Raw genomic sequence first — 24,416 nt, forward strand, 5'->3', positions numbered from 1 at the left:
ACGTTTCTTTCCAGTGATGGATGATGTACATCACACTTGGTTCAGAACCTTTCTGACACCCAGGCTGAGGGCGACATAAACAGTGATTGCCAACATCAACAGAATATTTGATGATCGATTATATTTCTGTGGTATATTTGTTGGCTGGTTATTTTTGAAACCGAGTGGAAGGAATGTCTAGCAGCTGCAGCATTTTATTGAGTAAAACAGAGCCGCCTGTCCCTGTTTGAAAAGGGCAATGACTTGTAGGCTCTACTCATAACCTTCACTCTTTGTATACTCAGAGGGGCACTATGCTGCATGTCTAGAAGACATGACATTTTCCCAACTGCTTGATGTGGCATCTGTTTAGTGCGCGTGACATTTTAGCCATCGCGGGTGCAGCAGTATGTGGGCTCCTCTGGTATACAGTAGCTCCTGCGACACCAGGCTGCCGCGGCCCCGCTGTCCAGTTTGTCTTGGCTCCCTTTCCCAGGTGACCGAACCACGGGGACCCAGCAGCGATGCGCTCGTCCAGTCATGTCTAGCCTTTGATAAGCACAGCTTGTGTGTGCATGCGTGGTTTGTTTGTCTGTTTGTTCGTCTGTTTGCACGCTCGCTTGTTTTTGCTGAGAGGATTTTTGGGGGGAAAATCCTGAGATAGGGAGAATGGCACAGCTGCGAGGTGTGTGTGATTCTGCCCCTCATCACTGTGTCCTTGTGTTTTGTGCAAAGCGACATGGTGAAATCTCAACCTCCTCTGGTATAATTTTACTGAGGGATCTCCCTGCCTGGTGGGTAACCCTTCAGTCACTGGCACTGGTCTTGTAAATATTGTCACGACAATTTACAGCTGAAGGGAAATACTCGTTTGACTGTGTTAATTAGGTAATGTGTTAATTCTTCAGTTGACATGCTAATATACATTATAGCCTTATAAGGCTAGGATGATGAGGATTGTCATTTACAGCATGTGCACAAAACACGCAAGACACACGTGCATTAAATCAATATCTAATCGCTTAATCTAATCTTCACTTCTTCCTCTCTCCATCCTTCAATTTTTTGCATCCTGACTTCCTGTAGAGGTCACTATTAACCAGTTATGGTTCAGGAAATGTGTGGCTTTAATCTTTATGCACTGAAAACAAGAAATAATGTCAGGATGAGTCATTCATATCAGATACTTTTTTGTTAAGAAACTAAGTCTCTCAAGGACACATTTCTTGTTTAAGCTGTGTTCTCTATAGAGGATTTGCTCTCAGTTTAGCGCCGTAAGTTTGCTGCGAGCCAACATAGAGCTGGTTAAGTTGATACTTAACCAACCAACAAATCTTAAGGATGCAATTAACAGACTCCTAAGCATGTAGAACTGTATTTACTCAAATGATTGTATTAGTCATTTAACTGAGTTCCACCTGCACCCATCCTTTTCGACAGTTATTTCATGTATCAGCTAAATCATGTGAGGGTTTACTCTTATCTCGCTTCATGTCGGTGCCATACACAGTATCACTGCACGCAGTTTTTTCTCAGCAGTCTGGACTAAATCTGTCACGTCTGAATGAGCATTTGTCTAACAGATTGTTGTTGTGTGTCTTCCAGGGGATTGATTTTGCCAATTTCACAGGCTACATGTTCCTCGGAATATGCCTCGTCCTTTTCACCTCATTCCCAATCCTGAGGATGCTTTACTGGAACAAGAAACTTTACAACAAAGAGTCCATCGAAATAGTCGGTGAGCAGCAGTTTGTCACAAATACAATGTCAAAAGGTTAATATATTTTGAAGTGGTGCCTTGCGAGTGGTGTAATTATCATGTTATCATGATAACAGTATGATGTAGAGCCGATATATTAATCATAGCCTGGATTTGGTACAGTATAAAATCAATTTTGATGGTTTGTGATTATTATTATGAAGTGAATTATACTACCTCTATATTAATGCTACTTCTGACCTCACTGACCTCATAGACACTCAATTAACTCGGCATTATAGGCGCTTCAACATATGACGTACATTACCTCCTTCATTTCAGGCAATTTCCACAGTAATACACTGTTATATGTGCTGTAGGTTGTTGATAACAACATTTTCCGTCACCTCTGACGTCACCTCTCCTGGCGCTAACGAGAATGGCAGCCTAAAGAGGTAGCCCTCTTTATCTCTTACGCACGCTGTGTATTTTTGATAGGCCGTGGTTGAGGAACTTTTATCTTGGTAGTATCGTGTGCACAAGGGATCAGCTATTCGAGCTGCAAACAACACACCCCACTTACCTGAGGAGGTAAGATGGCCATACAGGGGCTGCAGAGCCAGCGCCAAGCTGAAGGCTATGCATTTAGTGAAGAGATGGAGATACAAGCCCTTTGTTCCATTGGTGATCATGGAGAATGGGAACTCACTGGCCAACAAGACAGACCAACTGGCTGGAGTTGTGAAAAACATTCACATCTACAGGGAATGCAGTCTGCCATACTGCACAGAGACGTGGCTAATGGTCGGTTTAGACAGACCCGGCACAGACTCTAGCGCCACAACTGTCTATCTATTGTTAAGCTATTTTCGGGATGGCTAAAATGCATTCTTATTAAAGCACTCCGGGCGAAAGGCATCACCTTTTGGATCTTTAACCAGCATGTCTCCCTCGAGAGTCTGGTGACTCACCCAGTGTCCCAGACAACACATGGCTCCTCTCAGAAAACCCCTTTGCACTGAAGATCGGCTCTTGGCTCTGGCTAGTTGACAGTGAGAGAAAAAAAAGAGAGAGAGAGAGAGAGAGAGATACACTGATCCAGAGAGAAGCCTGAGAGCAGCACAGGACTCTGCTCTGCTCTAATTGTGCTATTGTATAAACTATTAAGCTAATCTGGTACACCACAGTTCTTTTTAAGTATCTCCTTAATTATCCGGCAACAGAAAAGAAAATTATTGGACCATCCCTGAAGACTTGGCATGCTGTCCAGAGGAAGAGGGAGATCATTTAATGAGAATAAAAAACCACGGAGTGTGTTGTTTGGAGAACGTCCTCCATCTTAAAGTCTATTCTGTGCTCCTGTAGATCTTTGCAGAGGAGTCCTAGGGGACTTAGCTAACAGGCAAACTACCATAACTGGGATATTTGAGTAATAATAATAAATAACATTACATTTCAGCAGTCTCAAAGTGCTACAGAGCAACTACTTAACGAATGTGTGTGACTGTTAGCAATTCTTCTGGAAACACAACCGTCTCTTATCAGTGTTTGTCCACAAAAATACAGAAGGAAATGCTGAAGGAACGTCAGCAGGGGATCACTCAAACAGAGACCACCAAGCTGCCCAGTAGTCACACCGATGCAACCATTTAAGAAGTAAAGGAAAGCTGTCCGTATGGAAGCCACCACTGATCACTGTGGCGACTGCTCAGCGCGGGCCTGATAGCCCATCTGTAAATCCCACCCTGTGGAGTTTCCGCTTCTCCCACCACCCTTACCACCCTACCTAGGAGAGCATGTGGCTACATCAGCTCAAAGCCCCCTGCCACGGCTGGTAATTGTGCAGATTTGCTTAGAGGAATGTTTTTTTCCCTGTGCTAGTTAGATCCTATTAAGGTCACCTAGCAACCTTCCATAAAAAGGATGGCACCTGCTGATATCTACACCAGCGCTCAGCTCCCTCAGGCTGTATCTCTGTTCCACCATTGTCTGTTTCTGGGCTGGTCAATGTCCCCATCGCCCGGCTGCATTAGTCCCTCTATGGGGGCTCGCTCTGAATATTGACCGAAAACATCGAGACATCCTCTCAATCAGCCACAGCTGTAGGAGAGATTACCAGGCAAATGTGTCACATTACACAAGCTACGTTCTGCCGCTGAGCTTCATATCTGTAATGACTGTGTTGGGTGTGTGTTCAGCATGCACTAAACAGGTGGCCCTCTCTCCTGTCGTGCTGGTCCCCTCTTCCCCCAGAGCTCAAGCACGAGATCCTGGTTTGGAGGCAAACAGCTCAGCGCATCAACCCTGCCAGCCGAGAGGAGACAGCTGTGAAATGCCTTTTGATGCAAAAAGTTCTCAACCTGGAAAGTCTGCTTCGCAAGATGATGAAAACCTTTCAAAGGTTAATAGACCAGCACTGAAAACTAAACATAAATCTGTCATTTTCACAAATAGGATTATCTCAAAAGCACAGAGATATTTGTTGTTGTTAGGATCTTATTTTCCTTGCCAAGGAGTAACCCTTATCTACTGGCTTAGATGATACAGATAAAGAAATCAGTATTTATTGTTTTGGCACTAGAATTTGATATAATGCTAATTAACAGGAGCATTGTTTCCATCTGAAAGGTCTTTGTTCCTTTTTTGGTATGCATGCTCTCCGGACCAGCATATTTATTATTAGCAAGTCCGTAATCACATATTTCTAACAATGGGAAAGGGGGAAATAGCACGAACAACACCCAAGCATATGTTTTCCTGCACAGTGACATCATTTAGTGGGTATTTTGTTTAATTTAACGTGAAATTAAAATGTTGCCGTGTTTGACAGAGAAATTTCTCAAGAGGATAAGAACTGGGAGCAAAACATTCAAGAGCTGCAGAAGAAGGTATGCTTTGACGCTTCGCCTCAGACATATTCCTCACACACTGTGACTGTGGAGCACTGACGTTATCTCAATAATGAGGCTTGGTGTTTGGAAGTTTGTGAATGCATTATTTCCTCCACAGCACAGAATAACTGACAAGGTTCTCTTGGTGAAGTGTGTGTCCGTCCTTGGCGTCGTGATCTTCATGTTTTTTCTCAACTCTTTCGTTCCCAGCATTCATCTTGAACTCGGTAAGTGCACCGCTGCCTCATTATAGACCCCACTGGGTGGTTGTTGGTTCTGTCGTGTAATTATGAAACACGGCTTCCTCTGTCCTTGCACTTTAAATCAGTGCAAATAATGGGTTGACTAGGAAATGAAACCAACTAATTACATGGCGACGTAGCTGCACTTAGCATCACATTGTTTCTGCTCATGTGCTGCCGCCTCAACCTGGATTCATAAACAATGCTCCAGTGAAGCTATGGCTGCGAAGCTCAAGACTTGAGCAAAATTAAGCCACATTTTGAGACGTTTCTTGACAAAGATAGACAATACCGTCTCCAGCATTGTTGTTATGTTTCCATTGGTCTGAATCTCTTTTTTAGACTGTTTTAGGTTTGTTGTGTTCTGCACAATGTCATTTACTCTCTAACTGCCATTTAGATTTGACATAATATGTTCTCTTGTTTTTTTAAGTCATCATATAGTTAAGAATTCATCTTTGAAGGACGTAGCTTGTGTGCTCCCATCAAAACTTCTCCTCGTTGCCCTTGACTGACAAATCTTTTTTATTATCTTTATCAGAAAAAAAGTTGTCTGCAAATATCTGAACAGATCCCTCCCTCAGTTGAAAACTTTCACCTTGAATGATTGTACCTTGGCATTATACTCATGTGAGCACAAATATAATGTATATATAAAATCTATTTCAGCTGCACAGCAGAATGCATTCATTGAAATTAGGCAGTGCTAGTCATCTGTTCCCCCAAACAATGCTTGGGTTTATCTGACCATTCAGCAAAATGTGAACAATAAGGGAGTGAGTTCAGCATTAGATGATGGCTAATTAATTCCTGCCAGTCGCCCTCTTGAACTCTTGGAGTTTCATCCTCACTCTCTGGGTCATGGCCAGGCTGCTCTCACAATGAGCCGCTGCCCGCTGCCATCCCACCAGCTCGATAAGCAGTATTACCAGGGTGCCATCTCCCTTGGCTGGCTTTGGTGTCTCCAGTTGAAATCCTCGTCTCTGCAGCTCCTGCTGTGCCTCTTCCTCAGCGCTGTCTATTCAGATCCTCGTGTCCCAGTGGATTCTCATACTCATGACTATGAGATCAGATCCATTTTTCTTTCAGAGCTTTCTTGATCCCACCGTATCCTCTGTATTTTGGACTATCGCACTTTGTGTGAATTCTGTTGCTGAGCAGGATTTTTTTTTTTTAACATATGATAATAAGAACTGACAACCCAAACACAGACCACCAATGGCAGGAGGAAAAACAATAGACAAATCCAAAGAAAAACACAGGCTGAGAAAGTAGAATCAAAAAGTGAACATAAGCTGGAGGGAGAACACAGAACATGTCTGAAGATCTGGTAAGATGTGCAATAAAAACACAAAAGCCTAATGGGTAAACAAGACCATCTTAAGATTTTGGTATTATCTATTGTCTATATCGCCAAAAGTCAAGTTATCAAGTTACAAGAGAACTGTGAAACACCAGCAGACTGACAAAGCTGGATACGAGCTGGTGAACAAAGTGGATCATTTAGCAGCTAAAGAGTCAGATATTTCTCTCTGGTGGAGATCAAACACAGAATTAAAAAGTGTTAACGATTGGACTCACAGACACAACCAGGACTCAAATTACTGGTAATGTTCCCTTTGTATCTGCATTGGTAGACAAATGAGTGCTGATAAAAACGTCCACCTAAATGGTAAAAAATATTCACTGATTTTTTCTGCTTCCCCCAGTGGTAAAAATCATATTAGCAAAAGAAAAAAATAATAAATAAAAAGAAAAAAAGAAACAGAATAGGAAAAAATTAAGCTCTTATTTTAGAAAGAGACCAATGTTTTTAATTCTGATCACAGAGTATATGAGGTATAGGAGGCAGAAGAGGTCTTGACCCCAATGTCATTTTGTATAGTATTTTCAGAATATGATTATTGATCCCCCTACCTATTATATGTGTTCTATATTAAACTCAGCCTAGTGATATTTATAAATATACATTATTATTATCATAATTTTGCATTCAGTATTAAGCTATTCCTTATCCTTTTACTTAAATATGTTGGATTCATGTTAATGTGTATTTAAAGAAATTTAAATTTGTGGGGGAAAATTTAGAAAAAATATATATATACATATAAAAAATGTCTAATCAACCAAAGATTTTGCGAGGATTTTTGCAGAACCTCTAGGGGTCAGACCCTCTGTTCAAGACCCATGTTATAGAGCTTTCTAGTAGCTTTACTTTGTCTTCATAACTGCATGTCTCGAGGAGATTGTTGTGGCAACGGGAGATGCAGCGGCATCTGCTCTCCATGTATCAAATAAAACATTGCTGCTGCGTTGTTCACTTTCAGTCTTGGCAGGTAGTTTAGGTTGACGCTGTGTCTCACAGTGATGTCTCTCAGCAGATGACCTTAACTGTGTCTCATTAATGCTAACACTATCCCTAAATGAAGAGGGCTGCCTTCACACAAACCCCGCCGCCGCCGTCGCTCGTCACCGAGGCCACTCAGTCACCAAACATGCTCAGTTAATTACAGGCGCTGCTCAGGTTACGTCTCTGTGGCATTTATTAAATGGAGATGACCCCACAGTGGCGCGTTTTCTGTCCCTGTGGAGGGACAGGATCCTCTCCAAACATGGCCCTTGTTAATGGATGCAGGTCAGAGTCGGGGTTTGGCTATTGCAGCGAGCCCAGTCTCTTCATGCACACGTGTTTTAAATGTTGAGCCTCATTACAATTTAACATGATTCATTTCAGTCTGATTGTTTCAATGCTCTAACGTTACTCTGATATCGTGAGCTACAGCTCATTGGAAAGTCATTGGAAAATGCTCAAAAAAAACAACTAAGAGTAAATTTAAAGTAAAGAGCTTTTATTGATTTTATCCTTTAAATCTCATCCTTAAAACGATGAAGACTTTCTTCCCATCAAGACTTCATCCTTTAATTCAAATATCGACTTCTTGGTTAAGTTCCAGTATTTTATTTCTTTAGTCAAATGTTTGGAAAGGCAAAAAGATGAATGAAGCCACACATTCCTATCTGACTGGATGCCTACTGGCACACATCTCCTTATCTTTTCGCCCGGTTTTCATTTATTTTGTTCTGGGTAGCTTAAAGACAACAGTTGGGGAGACATTCTTCACAACACATTTCTGGTCTCAGACACTGTTGTCTCGTGTATGATAGATGAGTCTCTCATAAAGTGTTCAGACTCATCTAAAAGCTCTCTTTAATTGGAGACCCCTTTAGGTTTGTTGTCTGCTCCTTGCTCTGGTTCCGGTCAGAATATCAGCGTACTGAGAAAATCAAAAGCATCTCTGTATTTTTTTTGTTCTCTGTTGCTTGAAAGAGTGTTCCAGTGTTTAATGGGTTTCTTATTTTGGGGTTATTGACTTACTGTCGTACCACTTCCCTAATGTAAAAATATGTGAGAGAGAGTAAATGACACACTTTATCACAAATTGCTTCACTGGAGACTTTTTCATGAAACTCAAATAAGCAGGTTGCACGCATCTACGTATCTTCTATATATGAGACAGAAAGGTCTCACATGTAATATAAATAATCACTGTCACTATACTGTAGTGGAGAGGATGCAAGGAGGAAGGATTAGTGTAATATGTACCCATCAGGGCCTCCTTCTTGTTGCTTTTTTAAAAATCTTGTCTCAACTCCGATGAGAAGTTATCGGATTCTTTAATAAACCTCACAGAAAACTGTACAATTTGGGGTCCATCAGAACAGCACAACTATACTCTCACAGTTTTATCTTTGCATGTTAATCCCAGGTCCACAACTCATGAACTGTACTGTATATGATGTATATCATGTGAAGGTTAGGAGGATCTGGACTGATGCTGACAATCCCTCAGTGATATTTTCTTCTGTCGCGTACAACAATAACGTGACGTAACACGGTTTATTATGTGGCAGTGATTCACAGACAGTGTCTTCAATATAAATAAAAAATGATATAAATCCACACGGCTGTCAGGATCAGAGAAATTAGGTCTACAGAACAAAACATTCCTGCTGTGAGGTTGGGTATGGATGTCTTTGAAGTTTGACTCCCCCCAAGAGACCCTTTTTGGCACTTTTGTGTTGGGTGACCAGACGACGTCCTCTTTTTCCCAGACATGTCCTATTTTTGATGTGTCAAACTCGAACTTGGAAACATTTCAAACTCAAACAGGTTTACATCAGGTTTCCCTGTTTGACCCCCCACTGAAGAGTCTTCTTTTTCACAAACTCAAACTCTGGTCACCCCAGTGTCGCTTCATTTTGTTTTAGTGAACGAAGGTAAGCTAGCTCACAAGCTGCAGGACAATGTTTAGTCTTGTTTTTATCAGTTTCTCTCTATCCATTCGTCTCCCCATGTCCTTCCTTCCATTGCTCTCCCTTCTTCACTAATTCCCCTCAGTTGTGAAATCATTTCCCCAGTGGGCTCGGCCAAGGCAATTAGTGGTGCTCACCTGTTTAATCAAATTTTCTCCAAGTGGACGCACACTCGTCTCTCTTTCAGCCCACTGTCTAATTGTAAATATCAGCAGGTTGGTGCCAACTTGTGTCCTCCAGACTAGAAAGTGTCAAAATGACATTTTTCAATGATTGCTTCATTAAACTGAGGGCAGTTCAAATGGGATATTTTTTTTTTGTTTTGAGCAAGTGTCCCTTCATGCTGTGATCTCTTCATCAGATTATATGGAGCATCTGTGTTGAAAAGTGATAATTAATGAATGTTCTGGCCGTCATAGAGTCTTTTTCTACTGTGTCCATCACCTGCGTCTGAACCAGACTCAATTCTCACCTGCTAGATTTCTTTACATGTTCACTCTGTTTTACTTATTCTTATTTTGACTTGTACAGTTTTAGTGACTTTAAAGTGTCCTCAAAATCTGCTTCCAAATGCTCAGTGTCAAAAAATAGTTTTGTGGGCATGTTTTCCACCAATAAAAAATGTTTTGTATTTCCTCGCTCAGGTTGGATTGCTATTCTGGGTGCACTCTGGCTCCTGGTTCTGGCTGACATTCAGGATTTCGAGATCATCTTGCACCGAGTGGAGTGGGCCACGCTGCTGTTTTTCGCTGGACTCTTTGTTTTGATGGAGGTATATCGCGATTCTGTCTTCTGAAAGACTTTACTTTTGTTTTCCTGAGAAAATCCTGGAAATCAAAACCAAGATGCCAATTAGACACCGCACGGGAAACGCATGCGGGTTTAGCTGAACTCTCCTCTGACTAGCATCTTTACAAGACATTGCAAGATAAGACTGGATCAGCACTTGAATCTATTGACAGCACAGAAAACGTTCGTCAGCTCCTACCTGAAGTAATTACCTACTTCTTCACTCGTGAGCCCCTCAGAAAAGGATGTGAGAGAAGCGTGATGTCAGCACAATGAGAGCTTTGTTGTCTCTCTCCACTGAGTCTTCGATCCTGTATCAGAAACGTAGTCTCCGCGAGGAATGTCCACAAGCATGTGAATCATTTTTTTGCTCTTACTGTCAGGAATGATAACAAGAATAGACTGGTCTCTGTCTGTTTAATGGCCACTAAATAAAAAACAAATTGCATTTCTTCTCTTGGTCTAATCTGGCCTATAAATAATTGTCTGTACGTCTCGTATAAATCGTCTCCTCTTCATTTTTCAGGCATTAGCGCAGCTGCAGCTCATCGACTATATTGGGGAACAGACAGCGCTGCTGATAAAAGTGAGTTTTTTCTCCTTTGATTGCCAAAGTCATCTTTGCATAGGCATAATTGATAACTGGGCACAGGTGACATGATATTGCATTTCATGCATATTGATCCCGTTGCTCTGCACGGCTCTGAATCCAATTATTTTGTTTACATCTGGTTCCTGCCAGTGGTTGAAGGGGTCTGAGGTAATTCTCACCCATATTCTTACCGCTGTGTATCATGCAAGCGAGGTGTCTCTGTGCGGGGAATTGCACCAGTAATAGGTACGTCAACTCGTGTTTAGACTGTGCGCCTCCGTAAGTATAATAATCACACATGACAGGCAGTGGGTTATTCATGGTTCCTGACCTGCTCCGTGTCCCCAAACAGTGGACGACACGCTGGGTAGAATTGTTTTGCCTTTCTCTCGTAACACAGCTGGAGGACAGGTGAATGTAGATGTAGTTTTCCTTTAACCCGTCTACTCCTGCTTGATGCCAAGAGCAGTCAGACAACATCATTCTCGACGTTGCATGTTGAGAGCTGGCCTCGCTGTGCGTGTGTGTGTGTGTGTCTGTGTGTGTGTGTACAGCAAAGCCCTAGAGACGATACTCAGAGTCACCACCTGTGGACATGTCACAAATCCGAACAGCTCCATCTTTTGAGGCTGCACTCCCAGACGAGGCTTTCACTGTCAAAGACTGAACATAATTGGCGTGTTAGATTTAAATCGGCGATGGTCTGAGGGAGGGCGGGCGCGCGCTCGTGAGTGGCAATGAAAGCAGCAGTTATCTGCCACTGTTATTGTGCTCCTTCTCAGGCGGTGCCAGAGGACCAGCGCTTGGCTATAGCCATTATCTTGGTGATGTGGGTCTCGGCTCTGGCTTCTTCGCTCATTGATAACATTCCCTTCACGGCCACCATGGTAAGAGGCTCCACTACATCACACAAACGCAGTTATACAGTTATACAAACAGGTCATGTGCGGATTAGACAAAGGAAAAAAAACGGCCCCAATCATACACCAGATAGCAAAACAGAAAACAAGGTAATTTAATTTGCATTATTTTCAGTCTGTATATAATTGAACATAAATACAGGAAGAAAAAAAACAGACATGAAATTAGTTTTGTTGGCTTCTTCTTTACCACCACTTGTAGATTATATTGCCTCCATTAGACTTAGAAATGAACAGTGGAACATAAATGACTCGGATATTTTACAGCATCTTAAGACCTTGAGACTTGGATAGTTCCTCTTCGGCGTAATATCTGCGTTTTGCAGAATATTTTATTACTGTCACTCCAAGCTTCACTATCTGTTAACTCTTGACGTTTTTAACAGGGAATTAGTCTCAACATGCAAACAAAGTGCGACTGTGATTGAAATGTGCATTAGTAACTACAAAAATATCCCGTTTCTCTAGTGTCTCCCATTCTCAGCTGCTGTAACTGCGTGTACAGATGTATCTTATTAATTCTGTTACAAATGTCCAACCAGCTGCCGCCTCACCGTTTTTTGCGGTGTCAGCTGTCTGTTTTGTCGAAAATTAGCAGATTGCACGGTGATCTTGTTTCAGGGGGGGTGCCAGCACGCTCAATTAAAACGACAGTGAGCGAAGGAAGCGTTGTTATCACGCTGATGGAATCAGATCCTGCTCGCTAGAATTAAACCATCAGGTTTTTGACTAGTCAGCCCCCACTACCAGTGTTTACCAGGGGTTTTGAAAATGTCCTTTCCGCAGTTTTTTCCTAATTCTCAGGCCCATGCGAGCATTGCTCCACCTGAAAAGAGAAGGACTTCAAAGCGTATCTGTTTTCAATTCAGTGCACAGCTGATAAGAAGGCCTGTCCTGATTGTCACAATAGACTGAAGCTGAGAAATATTTGTTTTCCTCCCCCATTCAGACCAAAGTGGTTTTGTTCAGAGAATGTATGTATGCATGAATCAATTTAGGAGCTCTTTCATTTTCAAAGAATAGCTCAACATGTACATTTTTTTTTTTTTTTGGTTTTCTGGGAAAGTGTTACATGAGAATATTGATACCACTTTCAGGTCTGTACAGGGAATATCAATCCAGCAGAGGTTTGCTTTGTTCTGTGAGTCTGCAGTGGATGCATGAAAAGATTCGCTTAGCTGAAATCTGAGAATCATAGGATTTTAATAAAGAAATAATTAATCTGTAAACTAGTTTGCGTAGATGCACAGGAGTTCCTCCAAAACAGTCCCCAGCACAATGTTGTCACGATATGGTTGATGTTATTCACTTCTCTTGTCAGTAGTCGTAATCTTATGCCTGATCGGTGTATATGCATGCTCCATTCACAAGGTTTGAGTCTAGCAATATGGATTTTTTTTAGCTTTGATGTTAACTTATATTCAGAGCGTTTTCTTTAGAAAATATTCAGAATAGAAAATAACTGGGATATGATTGAATGCACACTGTTCTACCACTGGTAGGAAATGACTTGGCTCATCACCAACCGTATACCATTATTCTGATTATTTTCTGTCAGGAGGTTTTCCACGCTAAATATGATTTTATCTCTGCTAATCACAGATTCCTGTTCTCATAAACCTGAGTCAGGATGCTGATGTAAACCTACCAGTAAAACCTCTCATCTATGCTCTGGCTATGGGAGCCTGCCTCGGTGGTAAGTGCTTGCATTTATACGCTGTGTTATAAAAATAGTGAATGAGAATGGAAAAACAAAACACACACACACACACCAGCCTTCAAGACTTCCTTACAGGCACAGGGGACTTGCAGCTTATCCCTTGTTTGAAAGACGAGGATCTTTATTGATGGCCTCTGCCAGAAGGAGTCATTATTTGCTCCAGGTGACAGACACACTGTGTACAGCTGTGCCACTCCCTGGGGAGATCAGGCTGTGCTTTTTGTGAAAGCGGCCTCAAGGCCCTCAAAGAATGCCTTGTTCAGGCTCTGCTACACCCCAGTGGCCGGCCCTTGAGCAGAGTGTGGCTCTGTTTGGGTGGGAAGGACACAAATGGAGACAGAGAGAGGGCTGTCATAGTGTTTCAGTTTAATCAACTGCACTGTGACAGGTCTTTATCGATCGAGAGTATGATGTTGTCATCACCGACCTCCATCCCCACGCTGACGCCTTTTGAGATGTGAGCGGTATAGCAGGATGGGACGGATACGCATGCTGACTCTTAAAATGTTGCCTGGAGTCGATTTAAGCCAGAAAAACTTTAGATTACAAAAACATTGTGAGCACTAACTGAATGCTGAAAGACGACGACGACACTGTTTATTGTTATAGCTCCACGGAAGTGTTGAATATTTAAATGTCGTTTGGTGTCGCAGTGCTTATGATGCTGCGGATTATAAATTTGAATTATGTGTTTTATGTGGCATTGAACACCGACTCCAAAAATGAATCATTAACTTCATCTTGTTCTCTTTTATTTTTAGGGAACGGCACATTAATAGGAGCGTCCGCCAATGTTGTGTGTGCAGGAATTGCTGAGCAACACGGATACGGCTTTTCTTTTGTGGAGTTTTTCAAGTAAGTCCTTTCTCCTCCCACACAATGCTAGAAAAAGGTCCTTTTTTTCTCTCTTTGGGAAATGTCAGACTTTTGCTGGGAATCCTGGACCATAGTCTGTTCCGCCTGAAGGGATGCTTACACATTAATGTCTGTCATATGTTGAAATAAAAATGCCAACAATGTGTACTCGGCCTTAGAACATTTTGAGAAAAGCCTAAAAACTCGCACTTAATAATCAGAAATGCATTTTTTCCAGAGTCTTGTTCGTTATAATTTGTATAATGTGGAAGGAGGTTCTCAGTCATCCAGGTCGTGGTATATCCGAAAGAAAGAGAGAAAGGGAGAAAGGGAAGGCAACTGGACGTTTCATCTGATTGGTAACACCAACTGTTTATTAGCCAATTTAAACCCCAACTCTCCACCAGCCCTTTAGAACTAAATTAGCTATTTGGATGAAACATCTTCAAAGACTCTGCAAATCCAGTTGCCTTTCTTTAACGATTTCCTTTGGAAAATCGTGGAATTTATATATTTATTTTATCTTCATACAACTGGCATATTCTTCTGTTAGTACATGTGACACACTTGAGTTCATGTTATCTAGTCTGGGCCGTCCTTCTAACTTGTTTCCTCTTCATGTAAAACCACTTAGAAATGTTCACTAAATTGAATGCAGAGGAACTCGATCTGCAGCAGGTTTCGCTCATATTTACAGAAAAAGACGTTTCCCACACAGTCTGCATATGCATTAAATTTGTGTGAGTGAAACCCTCACAGAGGGGCAAAAAAAAAAATAAAGCGAATGGAGAAAAGTGTTATTATATCTCAAGCTGGTAAGTAGGTCGCCCCCCCAGTTGACACCTGCATTGATAATTTTCACCCTGGTGAAGTAATAGCCAGACGTACTTTGCAGTTTGCTTGTTGGAGAATCGGAAGTGGTCAGTAATGTTGAAAGAGGGATGAATGCGGGTCTGATTGGGCTTAATGTGTAATTGCTTGGAAATAGAATGTGGGGCTAAATGTGCTCTATGTAATGATGAAAAGAGGCCGCGTCACACCATTTGTTTATGGGATGAATGGAGGAGTGCTGGTGGAATAAAATGAAACTCTGCTTTGTGCTCAGAAATTCCTTCACTGACACTTAATGAGTGAATTCAGGGTCTGGATTTGGACCATCTATATATCTTACATCACCAAGATCAGAAATTGTTTTCAATAGATGAAATAGCTTCTTTTTTTTTTTTTTTTTAGCTCAACAATACTTGGATTGATAGCAGTGAAGTTGGTATAAATATAGTGAATTAAAACACTTGTCAGACTCATCAGCCTCAGCATTTGTGTGTTTCAGTGCTAATTGGCTAATGTTAGCATCCCAGTAATTTCTAATCATCAGCAAGGTGTGGCTTAAGGTTTCTGCAGTAGGTTGCTTTGAGTTTTCTTCTTGAAAGCCAGAAAAACTTCTCAGAAGTTGTTGTGGAACTGGTAATACTCCAGCAAAGGTCTGCTGGGCCAGTCTGAACTAAATAAGCTATTTGGATGAAACATCTTCAAAAACCCTACAAGTCCAGTTGCTGTTCTTTAACGATTTCCTCTGGAAAATCGTTAAAGAAAGGAATTTATACATTTATTGTATCTTTATACAACAAGCATATCGTTTGGGATGCTTTATGGGTTCAGTGATGGATAGAAGAGAAACAGCAACATAGTCACACATGTGACCTGCACAAGTAGCGGTGAAATCAAATAATAGTCTGAAAATGTCTCTGTTTCTTAGTAATATGTTAACAGATTTATGTCTGCACTGGATGGACAAGGGGCTGTCAATCTGCATGGGATTTCATTGAAATGGATGGTAGCAGTTGCATCCTGTCACGTCTACTCCTCTTCTGCTGTAGCTGTATTTACAGTCAGCGGATAGAAGCATGGCTCTTGGCTGGAGAGCCTCTTGTAATTGACTGTCTGTGGCAAGGGTCACAGCTGTTCAGAGAGACAGGTAAGGAGGAGAGAAGGGTGTCTGTGACTCAAGGCAGCTGGTACTGACTAGTGTTGTATCAGGCGGTTGAATTCAGGGGCCAGATGAGACCACAGGGACACGGATGCCTTTTTGATAGGCCATCACAGAGGAAAATGAGTGGCTCTGAATAGCTCAGCAGTTAGCTGCAGTGCTCCCTGTTACTTACTTCAAGCCTCTAGCCCCCTTATCATCTTCCACTCCCCAAACCATTAACCCAGGGAGCATGGCAAAAACATCTACTATATATAAACTAGAGAGTATAACATAATATATCCATCTAAAACTGCAAACCCTGGGGTCAAAATACTATTTAAAAAATTAAAATGTAGTCCTACTTTCTCAGAAAACTGTGAAAAAAGAGCATTTTGTTGGAATTGTTTGCAAATGACCGACATCTGAAACATGACAAGCATCAGAGACAGCATGTATCAAAGAAACATTCATATGCCTCTCAGGAGCAAACAAAGTGATGATCAATGGTATTCATTAAACCTGTCAGTGCTTTCAATGTTAATAATAAAAACAATAAAAATGTCTGTGTGGTTAACAGTGCGTTGACTGTCAAATACAGACAGGCGTACACGTATGCAAAAATAATTGGCACAAAACAATATCCTCTGCTTCAAATGTAAATTGAGGGGAGCATTATTCAGTTTCTCTACACCTTGTGCTTCCTGTCTGTTTTGCACCATCTGACAGAATTTGCATATCCCTACATACAGCCCTCTGTATCTGCAGAAGAGACCCGTGCTGGAGACCACAGGTGTTCTGCCTTGATTTGCGAGAAATCTAAAAAGCATGATAATCAGTGAAAAGAATAAATATATGTTTGAACGATTCAGATTAAGAATTATTTTCTGTTCCTCTCCATCGTCGAAACACTGCAGATTTTAGCATTTTGTAAGTCACAGTTCTTATTAAATAAAATAGGTCATTTGATGTCACAGAGTACACTTTCGTTCTGTGTCAGAGTCAGAGAAGCACATCCCCTGGGTTTATCTAAAGAGAGTCTTTGAGATTGCATCAGGACTTTCAAAGAGCTCCCATCATATGCAATTAAGTCACTGTGTGTGAGATCTCGCAGTACGATGGGAATTTTAGACAAGGTGAACCGTGTTCCTCTCTGTGCTGTATTGTGGCAACTTTTTCATCTGCCCTCTGTCCCTTCATGCTGTGGCTGTGATCGCGGGAAAAAAAGGTATTACTCAGCAGACTTGCATGGAGGTGACCTCAGCTTGTCTGAATGTGATAACACTGGCTTCCTCCCTCCATCCATCTTAACTGGACATTCATTCCACAGAGATATAATCACAGTGGCCTCATGTCAATGGGTTATTTAAAGGGCCTGGCTTTCTAAAACCACATATTCCATTTTCACATTTTGTATCATTGGAATGAGAAATACTGTATATATAGAACTGACATTAAATAGTAGAGAACTGCATTCTACAACCAGCTACAGATACACTACTATATACAGCTGTACACACCACTGAGCCGTTGTTACACTCCATCTATAATGCTGAATGTTTCTGTCCAGACATATTTTTTTATCACATAGATCTGACTAGCCGTACACGGAAATACAAAAGCTACCCTGCGTCTTTGTTCTTTGAAAGTTGATGGTCTCTTGCTAGAAATGAGAACCTGCTTTTGTTTCCCTGAATCTGAAATCAAAGGCATTGCAAGAAAATTACCCAAATGAGGACTTCAAGTCCTAAGCCTTCAACAGTTTGTTACAGAACTATGTTTCTCCTGTTTAAGGTTGGAGGTCTTTACAAGCATAACCACACTCGGTTGAGCAGATGGGGAACAGTTAATTAAAGCCAGACAAATGAGGCTAAATATATTTAGACCTTTGCAAGTGAACCTTAACTACTGCTCAAAGATTTCAACTCGGGTTCCGTTTGACGTCGCACTAAGGCACAGAAATTAATAGTAGAAACACTACAGCAAGAGATTTACAAGCTTTGGAAACAAACATGGTGTGAGGTTTGAACTCAGTCCATTGTAATACAGCAAGTTTCTGTATCTGGAGTGGTTAAATGAAGGACTTCTATTGATTCTATTACCCAAAGAATAGTCGTATCACAAATGTCACAGATCTGTTTCAGACATTTGGCTTTCATCTATTATTTAATTTCAGTTAGAGAAGGCGTTCAGAGTGGAGTGAGTGGCAGACATGACATAAATTGCTTCTATGTAGAGTTGGACATCATCTGTGTAGAAATTATTACTGACAACAGCTGAAATTAGGATGTGCAGGACGAATAGGAGAGGATCAAGTACTGAACCCTGTGGAACACCTTGCCATAGTGGATCAAAGGCTGAGAAGCATCTGTTAAGAGAGGCATAATGTGCAACAAGTTGACCGTTGCATGACTGCAATTATGGAGACCAAACACCTAGAAGGTTTTGGTTTGTTTTAAACATCTTATAATACACAGTTTAGCCACAACATTAAAACCCCTAAAAGTAAATAACATTGACCGTCTTGTGACAACACAATGTTCTTCTGGGAAACATTTGGACCTGGCACTCATGTGGATGTTACTTTGACATGTACCACCCACCTAGACCAGACCAGGCAGACCCTAACGCCAGCCTGCACCCCATAGCTATGGCACTACTTGGTATCAGCAGCAGTTCAAAAATCTTCACATTTTAGATTTTTCAAGCACAATCATTGTTTTGTTTGTACAATACTATACTCTAAACGCAAATGTATAAAGTAAATTGCAAAAGTCAATTTCTTTGACACATTTTAGTATGTTCCCAGATTAAGTTTTATAGAGGCAGAGGTGATCAGTAGTATGGACCCATAAAAGTAAGGTTTTGAACATTAAATACTGAACTACAGATCATTGAAGTGATGTGTATTTTGTCAAAAAAATAAAATAAAAATCTGTTGGTGGTTTTCCTCTCGATTCACTCCTGGTGAAACCATCCATGTATAAATAAAAATGATAATCATTCTGGCCTTTGTAAGGAAGTTCAGCTGGCTAGTCAGACACTTTGGCGTTGTTGCAATTTAAATGCAGCACCATGCTGCACTGAAATCATTAAATAATGAGCTTAAGTGCTTGACTAGCCTCATTAATCTTCAGATCAAGTACTAATGTGACATTTCCACATGCATAATAAATGAAAAGTTTTATCTTTCATCTTTCTCAATGAAGAAATAGTTGCAGCAGTAAAGAGTAAGACGATGACACATTACTGTCAGAAATACACTCACGTGCACACAGCATTTACTCCATTAGTTGCATTAGTTTTAGGATTTTTGGACTTCTCTGCTTTTATCTGCCTATTTAGATCAGAAGAACTGACACACGGGACATTAAGAAAGGTCACTGTAAAATGGAAGAAACAGCTCCTGATTAGGAAAAAAATATCATACAACACAGGTACAGTAGGCCAGTAGTTCATATAAAAAACAAACAAACAAAAAAAGTGTTTCATACATATTGTGGATATGGTATTCTGTGTAGTAGTTGTGACTGTGCAATAATTCACCTTCCAGATTTATCATTCACATTAATCTACAGTGGTACACACGCTCCTGTTGCCCTGATGTCTTTACATTGGCTCTGTCGTCACATATCACATCACCACTTCTGGTAATGAAGTAGTAATATCCAATCTAGGCCTTGACCCAGTTCATGACTTTTATAAATGCCATTATATAGATATAAATATATCTTAAGTATATGAATAAATCAAATGCATACATATAAAACATATAAAGTTTGGAATCTCCCATTCATTGAAGTTTTTTTTATTATTTTTAATTTTACTAGTCTATAATGTACTTGCATGCTAAAGACATCAACACTTTGAGATAACACACATCTTAGCCGGTGATCAGATGTGCCATGTCACTGGTCCAACTTCTTAGAAATGTCTGTGAAGGTATCTTAAACTGAAGAGGCTAATTTGTTGAACTGTCCTTAAGAAACCACATCAATCCAGTTGCCTTGGCTTCAGTTTGATTTTTTGGAGATGTACCAGGGTAGTGTTAGCTAACTGTAAATAGTACTATTCACATGGGTGAGTTAATCTGTGAAAGCAAAAAAGGAAAAAAGAAAGTGTTATCCTCAGACCTTGAGATCCGCCACGGTCGGATCATAACAAGGTAAACAGAAAACACACCCAGAAAAGAGACGTGTAACCTTCACGTCTCTCTGAAAATCAAGCATGCATAGTTTCTCTCTGTGTGGCCTTCCTGACCTGAGAGCGGCTACAGTCGTAATTTTAATAGAATCCACATCAGCGCGCTTGTTTCCCACATAAACGTATCTGCTGGAAAAAAACCCACACGAACACTCAATAGAATATTAAGTTTATCATCATAATGATTGTCCATGCATCTGAACTAACTGACCGTCATCATCTTTTCATTCATCTGAATAGGGTGATTAGTACAGCTAATACGGTGGCAACATGTTCATGTCTGCTGTTTTGTTCCTGACTTTTGTTCACCCACTCAGTCTCACACGGCGCCATTACTGCACGAGGCAACATCTGCTCCAAATGATATTTTAACGATACGGCTCCCTTAATTGATCAGTCCGAGTGCTGTAGTTTTAATTACTCTGTTGGTGGCTTGAGAGAAATTGATTCGCAGCGCACTAATTATACGTGTAGTTTAGTTTCTCTTTTTGCTCTCCGAAACTGATCTGTGTCACAGACTGAGGGCAAACAGATCTCTGGGCCTCAGAGCAGCCATGTGTCCATGTAGGGCATGGTAGACATCCAAATGAAAAACCATCTGTAGTTGTGGAGTCATCTAAGGACTCATTGTAGATGAACAACACTAATTCAGGAATGAATGACGGTGATCATTACTGCTGCGTCATGAAGATAACTGCATTTCAGTCATTAAATGTAGAAGAAGGCTAACCTTTAAAAAGGCTAATGGACAATATCGGCATTTCTGATGGGCCTCCCAGGAAATTTTAGTCCACAAATATTACGTAAAGTCTCATTTGGCATCTCTTGGAGGAGCACGGTAGTTAACAACATTGAATTTGTACCCACTCTGAAGAGGCTGTGCACGACACTGGGTGAAAAAAACAACTGTGGTGCTCACAAAAGTGTCGTACATCCGAATGGGTAGTATTCTAGTAACTTCAATTCATAAGACAGATCAAAACAGGTTAAACACTAACACACTACAACAATAAAATTGCTTTGATAAAAAACGCAACAAAACAAGTTGTAGATTGAAGCTGTTGTGTCACACGACATTGTGAAGTACACACCACTTTATCAAATATTTATTCACGAACAAATTGCTTCAGGCAGTTTGCCTCGTTTGTCTGACAAAATATTTTCCACTGCCATTATAATTCAGTCTTAATTCATTACCACACAACACTTGAAATGGGCATGTGTCACAATAGATGCCACTGTAAACTGATAAACACCTCATTCTTTCTTTTCACTACTTATGCTTTTCATAATTATGTAAGTGCTACAGTAGCAACTTCGGCTGTGTTATCATTCAGCAGTGATTACAGTGTGACAACAGTGAAAGCAGGAATGTTCTACTCTGTGGAAGTATTGTCATATTGCACAACAATGGAAAAAAAAAAAACATTAACGCTGATATTTTGTACTACGGCCTTCGAGAGTTATACAGAAGAAGCTCGACACATTATTGTGTAACATAACTCCAGTGTCTGATTGTTCAACCTTCAACCTCATTAATCTGTGGGACTATGGCAACAAAGAGTTATTCACTTCATGGGTAATCTATTGTTTTTCTCCATATATTTTAATATATCTATGAATGAAGTAACCATTTGAACTTTAATTTTAATGATACTCTTCATCATAAACTTTCTGACTTATTCAGTGTAGACCTAATTAGAAACAACGTTTTGCTCATTGTTTTGAGAATGATATGACTTATGGTCTGTGCTGATTGTAAATGGATATATGAATGTAATATTCTACTAAGGGTTGCTTACAGTCAGTGCTAATAGGAATCTATATGGTCTAGTTTTTACTGCAAATGCACTGGAGAGCAGCAGTCAATGTTGAGTCTAGTCTGAAACACAAGAAATGAGGAATCAGTGGTGATTCTCAGGCACTGACTGCCATTGTCTCTTATCCACTCAGTCCGAAGTCCACCAAAGACTTCCTCTGGCTTAGAGGTTAAAGTGGATTGAGGAACATATACATTGCATTAACTAGAAAGAAAAAAAAGCAGCTCTGGTGGACCTCATAGTTACTCTACAGCTTATTACTTTAAGTCACAGGTCTTCAACAGGGGGTCCGCAACCCCTAGGTGGAAACAAAATCTTTAGTTGATTAGACGTTTTTATATATATTTTTTTTTTTATTTTTCCCCACAAATTTAAATTCTTTAAATACACACTAACGTATTTTAGTAGACCAGTCCTTTCCAGTGAGGCTGGTCTCTGCCACTGACATGCTGTTTTCTTGTTTCTCCCAGGCTGGGATTCCCCATGATGATAATGACATGTATGATCGCCATGTGCTACCTGCTGGCCACCCACATTGGACTGGGATGGAACATGTAATCCACACCTGCTGTACAAAACCAAAGAGACTGTGTGGGTGCACGCCACCACTCCTTCAAGAGTTTCAACTCACTGTTGACTTGTTGTGTAACCTGACTGGCTGATCAGATTACAGACGCCACATGAAGCATCGAAGCCATATTTTCAAAGCATGGCAAAGTGTCTTTGAATACAGTTTCAGACCATCAGGAACCCGATATATGGGAGCTTTGACCAAAACTTCGAATTTAGGAAATGTGCCTTACGTGAAAAAAGGCTCCTCTCCATAAAAGTGTACTTGGTGCTATAGCCTCGGTGGGCGTAATAAGTGGTGCAGGTGATTCCAGCTATGTATTTGACGTCACATTTTTCACTCTTTTGAAAATCCATGTGGCCTGTTTACAAAAAGGCACATATATTACACTGATTTGCTCTTAGAGGCACGTAGAAGAATGATGATTATTTATTTTAGACAAACATTTCATCCATGGTTTAACAAACAGTTGATTTTTTTTTTTTTAAGAACCACAAAACCCAGAGAAAGGGATTTTATAATGGTTTATGTCTAAATATGGATTTTTGAGCCCTACACTAAAGATAAAGCAGCATAAATTAAACTGGAAAAGAACGGATGATCAAAGAAAACAGCTGCAGGCTGTTACCTAAGTACTGTATACTAACGCATTGTGTACACAGCAATCTGTTGTAAAACCACTGATTTAGTTCAGTTAATCGTATTTAATGTGGTAGTAGATGTCATGTAAACGCCCTCCCATGGATCAGACACAGTCTTCTTGCTGTGTCCAGTAAACCTGTATTTATTGTACAGTCAAACAAACTGAACCTCGTCCGTGTTCAGTAAACGACAGACATCAAACATGAATAATAAAGTTTATTGTATTTCCAGGTTTTACTTGTCTCAATTACTTTGTTATCACGGAGTCATCAGCGTGTATACTGTCTGGTATGTATATGTGTGTTTTTTTTTATCATTGAGAGCATGCAGCGGAAATGTACTTGTATTATGTCCCATGTAAGAGTAGAAAATTGTCGAGCAGATGTGGATTCCTTTCCTCTTCCATTTGGGTTGTGGACATTTGTATTTTCCATTAATGTGTTTTTGTAATTTGCAAAGCATTTTGGGCGTGTGGAATGGACATTTAGTTCAACCTCTCTTGATTTGCAATGAGCTCCCGTGGCCACAGCATTTACAGGTACATGGAATGAATTTGATGCTGTGAAGCGATTCAGACCAAACGTAGCTGTCCCAGTTTTACGGACGCAGTGGAAAGTGAAGTCCAAGTGAGAGCTACATGGGCCCAACAAAGCTTCTCTGATTTTTAAGAGTCCAGTAATTTCCTTCACAGATAAAATAGAGCCAGGCTCAATTAGTCTGCAAATCTTGTTTTGCCCCAGTAACAGTTTCACACTCTGTTAATTTTATTCATTCAAAGTTATTTTACCACCTAAAATTTTCCCCAAGCCCAGAGTCTGAAACCCCCAGAATAAACAACATTATAACTTACTGTGCGTCTGATCTTGCAGTGATTTCTTTCATCGCTTACCACCCTGTATGCAAATTTTCCACAAAGATATGTTCCCTCCTCACATGTTTTTTTTTAGACCACCATTGCTGCATTGAGGCTGTAGCACGGCCTAAGACATGGACAGACAATACAAACAAATCACAGCGGTATTTCCCCCCTGACCAGAATGATAATCAGTGCAGCTAGACCATTCACTGGCACCCAGACAGCCCAGCAGAGATAGGTCTGTCCGTGCCTGTAATTACACATTTTAACAGCGGCTGTTACGTTTTGCCTTTGCTTTGCTGACAATATAATGTGTGACTACTGTGCACCTACACCTTCCCACTCCAGCTTGGGGAG

The 24,416-nt window shown here is 40.7% G+C and overlaps 1 protein-coding gene across 3 annotated transcripts in view; it reads left to right on the forward strand.

Moving 5' to 3' along the window:
* Nucleotides 1-24,052, forward strand: part of oca2 (oculocutaneous albinism II) — a 47,369-nt gene extending 23,317 nt beyond the window's left edge. For all 3 annotated transcript variants that reach the window (XM_047588300.1, XM_047588302.1, XM_047588301.1), the window contains 10 exons: nucleotides 1,585-1,717; nucleotides 3,932-4,079; nucleotides 4,509-4,566; nucleotides 4,688-4,796; nucleotides 9,770-9,897; nucleotides 10,441-10,500; nucleotides 11,289-11,393; nucleotides 13,029-13,122; nucleotides 13,908-14,001; nucleotides 22,461-24,052. In XM_047588300.1, the coding sequence (XP_047444256.1) occupies nucleotides 1,585-1,717; nucleotides 3,932-4,079; nucleotides 4,509-4,566; nucleotides 4,688-4,796; nucleotides 9,770-9,897; nucleotides 10,441-10,500; nucleotides 11,289-11,393; nucleotides 13,029-13,122; nucleotides 13,908-14,001; nucleotides 22,461-22,548 (1,017 nt within the window). In that variant the 3' untranslated portion in view covers nucleotides 22,549-24,052. The remainder of the gene's footprint in view (nucleotides 1-1,584; nucleotides 1,718-3,931; nucleotides 4,080-4,508; nucleotides 4,567-4,687; nucleotides 4,797-9,769; nucleotides 9,898-10,440; nucleotides 10,501-11,288; nucleotides 11,394-13,028; nucleotides 13,123-13,907; nucleotides 14,002-22,460) is intronic.
* Nucleotides 24,053-24,416: the final 364 nt, after the last annotated feature.

The sequence above is a fragment of the Mugil cephalus genome, chromosome 6 (genome assembly GCF_022458985.1).
Source record: "Mugil cephalus isolate CIBA_MC_2020 chromosome 6, CIBA_Mcephalus_1.1, whole genome shotgun sequence".
Classification (NCBI taxonomy): domain Eukaryota; kingdom Metazoa; phylum Chordata; class Actinopteri; order Mugiliformes; family Mugilidae; genus Mugil; species Mugil cephalus.